The following is a 9,035-nucleotide window of genomic DNA, read 5'->3' as shown; positions in this document are numbered from 1 at the left end:
TGATCTCATGGATGACTGAGAAGATGCGGATGCAGGTTGCAGTTGGACAGACATGTGGGCAACACTCCAGTCACCTCCCCGCACAGTCAGAGCTGTGTGCCACCCCATGCATGYGTGGGGGTTAGGCCAGTGCTTTCGGTGTGCACATCTTCCTCATCCCTACTGCTATGCACCCTCCCTACCAAAAAAACCTGTTTGTGTGAGTGTCATCTGCTGTGACTTAGCAGCAAAGCAAGTGCAGAAGGAAGAAAGGAAGAAGGAAGAAACGGCAGCTTTCCTCTCGCCTCCTGCGTTCAGCTCCTGCAGTACGGGATGCCCCGGCACTGTGGGGACTACAATGACCACGGGGAGGTATTTAGACTTAACCCTGATTTGGGGGTGTCAAGGAGGAATAGTTTCACTGATGTCACTGGCACAGACAAACTGTCCGGGCTGGACACAGGAGGGTACTGAGGGGAAACACTCTGTATTGGCAAAGGATACTACTAGTGAATATCATATTAGCATTTTAACTAACAACATGGATGAAGCATTTACTCCTACATGAAGACATGCTGAAAAGCGAATAAATAGTGAAACATTAGCAGTGCTCATCCTACAGCTGTAGTGATGCCATTTTCCCCTTGGAAACAAGAAATTATTGGAAAACACTCTGACTACAGTAGTATAGCAATTTGTCCCCATGCTCCCACCCTTTTCAGGACTCCATCATCTCAAGGGCCGAGTACAGTGTGGAGGTCAGCTGAGTTCCTGGGAATGAAACCTGCTCAGATGTCCCTTTCCAGGTCTGTTTCTTTGTTGACTCCAGGCAGACTGCCTGCGCTTGCGGCCCCTCAGAGAAGCACACCAGAAGCCAGCCTGGGTGAGCCATCATTCGTTCAGGGAGTTCAACCAGGAGAAGGAGAAGACATGACGAGCTGGCTCGTCACCCCTCTCGTGGCTCAGAGGTGTTTCCTCCATGCATCCTTGAGGGGATGGTTCAGAACCAGTCTGCAAAGGAAGGATAAGTTGACAAATGGAAGAGGAAAAGATGAATTGAACTAAAATCCTTAAGATTTCACAGTATGCACAAAAACAGAATGGAGTGGGTAAAGGGGAAAAGGTGGGGAACATGAAAACTTGGGGAGGCCAGCCAGAGCAGTAACACCAGAGAAGTCCGTGGGACTTTTGCTACCGACAGCGGTAGAGGAAAGATTACACTATGTGTGTGTGCGCTGCCCCCGCGCAAAGGGCTTAATCCTGATTTGGGCCTCTGGGATATTATTGCAATGAAGGTGATAACTGCCTGTTTATAAGTGATCCTGAGCCAGCTCGGCTTGTGTAGCTGGGCCTCCAGATTGATGTGGTCCTAAGCCAAAACTTATTGTCAGTGCACTGCCACTCAACATGATACTTGTTCAGCTGTCATAAAATGTGCCTCGGATGTGTTTTTATTTTTCTTTGAAGTCTTTTAATGTTTTTTTCCTTTCAATTTTACTCAGCCCAAGAACAGAAAATAAATAATGCAGTAATAAGCTTCTGCTTCTGCTCCCAGGCGCAGAAGACAGGTATCCTACACTTACAGCAAAAAAGGAATCTGGACTTGATATACTGCATCTGCTAATCACGAACAGGAATTATTATTATTATTTGATTAGCTGAATGTTTAACATGTCATTAGAATATAGAGAAATATTTTTACTAATCTCAGAGTCTTCAGATCCCTTGGCAGAGTGAAGACTAGCTTTGTGATGTTATCAGAAATGCCATGAAAGATAAACAAAAATGGGTGTTTTGGTAGCTAAGGGATGCTTTGTGTCTTCAGTATTAAAACCACAATTACGTATATGCATACATACACTACTGTACATTCTTAAAATTAAAATAGTGTTAAAGGCTTTGGGCCCACCCTACTGGTCCTCTCTGTGTAGGGTTTCACCTTACTTTGGGAACTCCAGCATGATCACAGGTGGATTATTCGATGTCAAGATATTACACAGTAGAGAGAAAATGGCAGAATAGTGTCCTCTGAATTTTAACATGCCTCCATCATTTATAACACTGTCAGAAAACAGAAAGTTGCCAAAGCAGTGATGCTAACATACATGTCCAGGAACAAACAGCGAAGCAGGGATGCTTATGAGGAACTGAAGCATGGGATAGATGATTTTTCTAAGCATTTTTGTAAGTATTTAATGTTAAAGTGTGCTATAGGAATTAGTGAGAAGTGATGGTATGTTATGTATAAATTGGCTAGTGGGCTTCATTCCAGTTACTACCTGTTTGAGTGCCCTGCCACCAACAGACAAGACAGCACGGAGGTATGAAAGAAAGTAGCTCCTTATCACTTTGCTTATATCTAATCAGAGTTCATAGCTTCTTCTTCAGACCTAGACCCTCAGTTGCTCTGGACTGGAATAGTCTTAATAGTTTCAGTGAACTGCTAGCTGAGAATCTGCCTTCATGTTCGAAATATGGACTAACTTTTCCACATTTTTATATTAACATTTTTGAAGTAAGGCACCTCTGCTACTTGCTGCAAAATACAGGACTCAGAAAGGATTTTTTATAGACACGAAACTTTTCAAAATAATATTGCTTTTGCTCGCTAACTCTACCATGTACTTTATTAAGAACACAAATTCAGTGAAAAATCCGGGAGAAACAGCTACCTGTGTGAATACAGAAGTCCGTTTTCAGCAACACTGGTGGGAAGCACTGTCTCCTAGGCTTATGCAAAAGCACTGTAAGGAATTGGGCCTGTGGGGCCAGATCTTCAGCTGAAAAGGCACATAGCTAATCAAGTCTCGATTATAGATCTGACTCTCAGTGCTGAAAAGTGCTGAACGCAAACCTTTCAACTGAAATGTTCCAACCCAGATTGCAAAAGTCAGATATCAGCAGTGAATAAATGACTAGATTTTCAAAGTTGTAAGGGATTCTGTGCTTGCTTGATCTCATTGCATGCAGAAGTGTAGGTGGTTTATTAGTTCTCTGTGATGCTGAAAATTTTGCCTTTTATTTTGGAAGGACAACTGGAGTGCCTGGGATAGCTAAAACTGATTTTGAAACTGATTGTGCAATTTTGTGCACCAAGCCCTCAGTGGCATGTGTAACCCTGCATGGGACAGCCTCCCCCTTTTTTTTTTTCCTCCTCTCCCTGAAGGAGTATGACTGGAAAGAGGTTTAAAAAATTATTTCCTGCATTTTTATTCCTTTTCTACTTGAATGACACTGGTACCGTCTCATTTCTCTCCCTGTGCAGGACAGGCTTCCTTTATCACTTCCATTTGCTGTTCCAACCCACCAATATCCAGAAACATACTGCAACCAAAGCTTAACTTTGAAAGAAAGAACTGTTTATGAGCTTAAAGTTAAGTAGCTTGTTACATAGGATTTGGGCCTAGCAGTGCTAGAAGAAATAAAGCACAATGTAAAGACTTAGACTGGAAAGGTGACTGCACTACCTTGCTAACCAGCACTGCTGGTACTGCATTTCAAACAAAACAATCTGTGTCTACATCACTGACAAAACTATATTTCATAATGTGTTAACTCCTTCATATTCTGATGTGATGACATCTTCCTGTGTCAGAAAAACAATGTTGAAGCCCCAACATATTCCCATTGGGTTTGGCTGGATGAAGCATTTGCTCCCAGTCCTCACTGGACTCAGCAGACTGCCAATCTGCAATACCTCACTTGATGTGCCTTTCCAAGAACAATAATTTGCCATCACATCCAGCTGGGAGTGAAGCAAGCACAAAACTCACAACAGAGCCATTCCTTGGCTTTTAGACTTGTGTTTTCACATCTCTGACATTTTAGTATTTGTGCTCTGAGTTGTACAGCGACTGAGGTATGTTATCCTCGTGTGAGGCAAGAGACCATCAAAAGGTGCCTGGAGCAACTCTGTCCATGTTATTAAATCCATTTTGCCCTTGCAACAGCAGCCCACACAACTCAGAGCTGTCTGAGACAAAGATGTCAGCTTTTACAGAAAAGAACTTTTTGAACTGGAAGTAATTTTTAGGTAGAAAGTTGAAGCGGGTCCCCTCAGTGTCAACAGGGTCTGGACATCCAACCTCTCTACAGGTCCTTGCCATCTCACCCCAGAACATCCTGCTTTCCCTGTTACTGCAGTCCTACTCCATTGTCAGAGAAAAGCTTTCTGCTGAGCGTGGCGCAGCCTTTGCCACATGCCTTTCAGATGTTTCAGATACAACACTTCGTTGCATTTGTCCATCGTTATTAGGTAACTGTAGTTAAGCTTCTACCTGAGCTTTATCTCTTGGTCTTGGAGATCTCATGGGCAGGGCTTGTTTTTCACATTGCCTAGAATAACAAGTCCCAATCCTTGATTTGGGTCCCTAACATTAATAAAGAATAACTAAAGTGTTTACCTCAGATTGGATTAATCACATTAGGCCAATGCTGAGAGAGTGTTGAATACTTACGCTTTGATTTATATTTTCCCCTGTGGTGTCGAGTGACATCAGATAATGCTTTCAGTAAGCACCAGGAATTTTCACTAGGCCATCTCATGAAGCAAGGAGGGAAGCACACCCTGCATGACTGATGGCTGGATTTGTTTTTTGCGTAGGCAAAGTCCTAGTTGGAGTTTACATGCCAACTCTTTGGAGGTGCTGAGCAATGAGAACTCCCACTGAATGGCCATTTAGCACCCTTCAGCATCTGGCACACTATGAATTTGTGTGAGTAAACAGTATAAGTTTAAGCTGATGAGTTGTATCAACGTTGCAGGTGCTCAGCATCTTTCAGCATTTGCTTCCTTAAGCACAAGTACTAGTTAAATCTATATAAAATTCTAACAAAGGGTGTGGATGAGAGGAAAGGGGTAAGATACTATCACTAGTGTTCATTTAATAGGACCCTGCAGTTATCCTATAATATGTTGGGGGAAAATAGGCAGTCTAGGGCTTCTAGATGCCTGAAACACCATGAACTCCACACACTGTTCTGCTTGCATCCCCTAATCTCCATAGCCTTCAGGTACAGGACCGGGCTCCATCTTAACAAATTTTAGTCATTCAGAAGTGAGATGTTCAGTCAAGCAAATTGTATTCAACCCCTATGAGACAAAGGCACCACCAGAGAGTGATTTGCCTCATGGTAAAAGAACTGTCTATGGACTGGATTGCGTTGTGGAGATACCTGTTTCTAACTGTTGACTCTAAGACTCTTGGTGACCAGGTTAGACTAGATCTGGCTTTTAAATAATTACACATGAAAGATCTCACCCAAATACTTCAGAATATCCAAAAATTGCTTGATAGGAATTGAAAACCACTATTACTTTTTACAAAATCTGTAACTCTTAAATTTGGAAAGTGGGGAGGAAAGGTGAAGGAACTTAACTGTCTTATTCAATTTGCTTTATTTTTGGGCAATATTTTGCTTATTTTTGACTGCCGCTTAGGTAGGATCTGGAGAAGCCATTGTAATAATGGCCTTCTCTGAGGTTATATCACACCAGTTTACAAGGAAATGTGAGAAATAAAGAGAAATGAGGGCAGAACTAGTTGGTTACCCCAGAGCTGTAGATCACCCAGCAGTATATTTTATCTGAATTTTGCATGAGTAAATGATCACAATTTTATCTAACTAGTCAGAGAACAAAAATGGTTGCTGGCTTTATGCAGACCATAGCAGAAGAGATTATGCCTTTGTTGGCAAAGCAAAAATTACCTTTTCACATTCCTTTGAACCAATTCAATTCACCACAGTCAATTTGTACCAGCTGAAAACTTTGTATCACCTCAGTATGTTATTTCTGAGCTAGTACTGAGTTCTCCACAATTGTATTTACCATCTTCTGGAATTATGGTCTCAAATTTGAAATAATGAGAAAGGTCTAGATTCACACTGAAATAAGCAAAAAGAGAATGTATGTAACTTATTAGGAGTCAATGCGCCCTAGGAAAGGAGTTCATTTCTTACAACAATGCAACCATTTGGTTGGTTGGTTGGTTACAAATAGCCCTTTCATGCACCTTCATAAATGTTTTCTGGAGCTATGCTAACCAAATGCAGATCCTGCCCCTTGGCACGCCATCCACCTCATCCCTCCATGGTTCACTGTCCATTTGCATCGCTGCAGCTGTCCACAGCATTGTGCTGACAATGGCAATGTTACTGGAATGACATCAGTTTGTTTTGTTTTGTTTTAGAGGTGAAGAAAGATATTTTTAACCTGGACCATTTGAGTGATTCGATTCCAACACAGCCCCACAAACAGCTGCATCAGCACAATTGCGATGCGAGTGGTGGCATCTGGGCAGGAACAAGAAGCAGGTCCATTTGGCAAGAACCTCCTAAACCACCTTTGCTGCCAGAGAAAGGTAGGTAATACACCCTTGGAAGCATGTGAACCACCCAGTGCTTTCACTGCCTCCTCTTGATCCAGTGGGATAGCAAGAGTGTGAATTTGGAAGAAAATGCAGGTCTTGGAGAAAGAAGCAGTGGAACTACAGGCTTCTTGCTTCCAAGGTTTCTGTAGCCTCAGAAAATGAGTGAGAAATTAAAGTTAATTCCCATATTTTAGCTAGCTTGTTTAGAAAAAAACTCCAGTGTTGACAAGAACAAACATTATTAAAAAATGCTAGCTGGTCGCAAAGCCATCACAGAATCCGTAGGCTATGTTTGTCTGTCTCAAATGTCAAGTGTTACACTTCTGGCACTCAATACTTCCAGGCAGCGGAAACAGAGAGAGCACAACAGGTTATTTTTAAGTAGTTTAAACTTTAGTTCAAGCATTTTGTTTTCATATTTTTATGCAGTCTAGCTCCTTCAGCATAACACCTGGCAGCTGTCACATATATCACAACAATACTGCTTCAAGCTAAGAGGCAGATTATTTTATACGGATCTTTTCTTTTTATTAGTGGGAACCAACAGAATATCCTCTGAAATAATTGCTAAGATTACCTGCTGCTAAAAAAACATATGGGGGCAGACAAAATAACACAGACAAACTCCATCAATCATAGTACTAGCTGTGTCACTCTCTGAATAGTGGCCAGCAATGAATTTTAAATGTCCATTGGGAGCAAATGCCTTTCTTTAATAGATTTTCATTATATTACAATTAGCATTATGTGGCTAATGGCAAATGCAATGTCTCTTACTTAATGATCTTAGAGACCAGTTTCAGATAAAAAGTCTGACTAGCTTATTTTGGTGCAGAATCTGTACAGCTCCCACAGGATACCAATGTCCAGACACTTGAACCAGTAGTGGAAACAGTTCTAGAGAATGGTTTAAGAGAGTGGCTTGCTTCTGACTGGTGTTTGAGACAAACTAAATATAATTCCCCTTTCCATATAACCAGTCTTATTCATAACTGAAATAAAAAAGCCAGAAATAAGACACCTTTTTAATATTGCATCCATTGTTGCAGCACACTGAAACTTCTTTTTGTTGAGAGTAATTACCTACAAATCTGAATAAAACCTTGTCCTGCCACTGTCCAAGAAAATGAAGGAAACCTAAGAGGAAAGTCTTACAAACATGTAAATGCTAAGACTGCATACTCAAAATAGTCTTTTCTGGATTTATCCACACATCATTCTCTGTTCCTCTCAGACTAATGAAGTTTTTGAGGACCTTCTGATCAACAAGCCATCTATCACTTCTGCTCCTTTTCCAGTCCTACTAGAGAACCGTCCAGGGAAGAAAAGGATCATCCTGAGAGACTGTAAGAGTAAGTAGTAAGTGCTGGCCACTAGTATCAGAAAGTTACCCACTACTACCAACTCTTTCTCCTCCTCTTGCTTCAACAAATCAGTAGGTACAACTTCAGTTAACCACGAAGTAAAGACCTTCCAAGTACTCCTCCACGGTAGTAACCCCTCTAACACATGTCAAAGAAATGTTCCTATTGATTTTCAGGGAGACGTAACAAATCTAGTAGTGGCTTAACATCAGTTTGCCTCTGTCACATAGTCTTTCCATTGAGTAATATGGACTGTTGTAAATTAAAGCTTTTTCTTTCTCTCCAAATGACATTTTTGCAAATCCAGCGAATGAGACATAGTGCCAGTTCAGACTGTGACTCACCCTGGAGCTCCATTCACTGGATCAGATAACAGAGCCAGCATAGCTGTGAGGTGTGCAGACTTATACCGTGCTTCGGAGGTTTGAGCACTGCTTATACTTACATCGTGAATGATTGACTTAGTCGGGCTGTTGTAAGTATGCTGGAGGTGATATACGTGAGCTGTGGACACATCACACGCTCCGTGAGAGTCAAAAATACACTGACAGAGCTCCAGGAGGAAACACTGGAATGCCAGCTAAAGCAACAGGTTGTTATTCTTTAAAGCCACCATATAATGGAAAGAGAGAGTCCACGCCACAGTTAAAACACCTTTTTCCCCTGATTGCTTGTTGCTGTTGCCCCCTTTTCTCTGTGTGCTTGTTTTTTCCATGTTTTTAGTCGCATGAATATTCTCTTTCCTATGACCACAGTAATCAAAGTGGGTAGCCAAGAAATGACTTTACTCCAATAATAATACTTTGCTCAACTAGCAGCACTGTGACTTCCTGGACAGGCATCTGAGGTATCGTRTCTCACGTTATAATCTATGCTCATGCATGAGCAATGCTGGCCTGTTCACACACTACTCAGCCAACCTAAGTGCAAGATATTAAACCACGTTTCCTGCTGCCCATCTCACACTGTTCCCAAGTGAAGTCTAAAGAAGCTGTGGTAAATGCTGCTCTTAAAGACTCAGATTCAGTTGCAAGTATTGACACAATTACTAAGGAGTACCACAGATCACAAACAAGTGGCACCAACGCCAAACTCACAACTGATCTGCATCTGGGCTGACACCAGTTCCTTAAAATAAAATCTTTATTTTATAAAATTAAATTATAAAATTACATTTAAATATGAAAATGAATGTATTTTAAAAAATAAAATGGGTGCCAGATACCAAAAAGGCTCATTGCACTCATGGGGAAAAAGAAAGCTATGTTCCTCAATAAATCATTTTGCAATAAAGTCAAACAGCAACTGTTTCAACATTAAA

The 9,035-nt window shown here is 41.3% G+C and overlaps 1 protein-coding gene across 2 annotated transcripts in view; it reads right to left on the bottom strand.

Moving 5' to 3' along the window:
* Window positions 1-870: 870 nt before the first annotated feature.
* TRIM55 (tripartite motif containing 55) overlaps window positions 871-9,035 on the bottom strand; it is a 41,892-nt gene continuing 33,727 nt past the window's right edge. For both annotated transcript variants that reach the window (XM_026077041.1, XM_026077042.1), the window contains one exon: window positions 871-990. In XM_026077041.1, the coding sequence (XP_025932826.1) occupies window positions 871-990 (120 nt within the window). The remainder of the gene's footprint in view (window positions 991-9,035) is intronic.

Source organism: Apteryx rowi, unplaced genomic scaffold, assembly GCF_003343035.1.
Source record: "Apteryx rowi isolate R43461 unplaced genomic scaffold, aptRow1 scaffold_446, whole genome shotgun sequence".
Taxonomy (NCBI): domain Eukaryota; kingdom Metazoa; phylum Chordata; class Aves; order Apterygiformes; family Apterygidae; genus Apteryx; species Apteryx rowi.
Note: the sequence above shows the minus strand (reverse complement) of the source record. Positions and strands in the feature narration are given on the sequence as shown.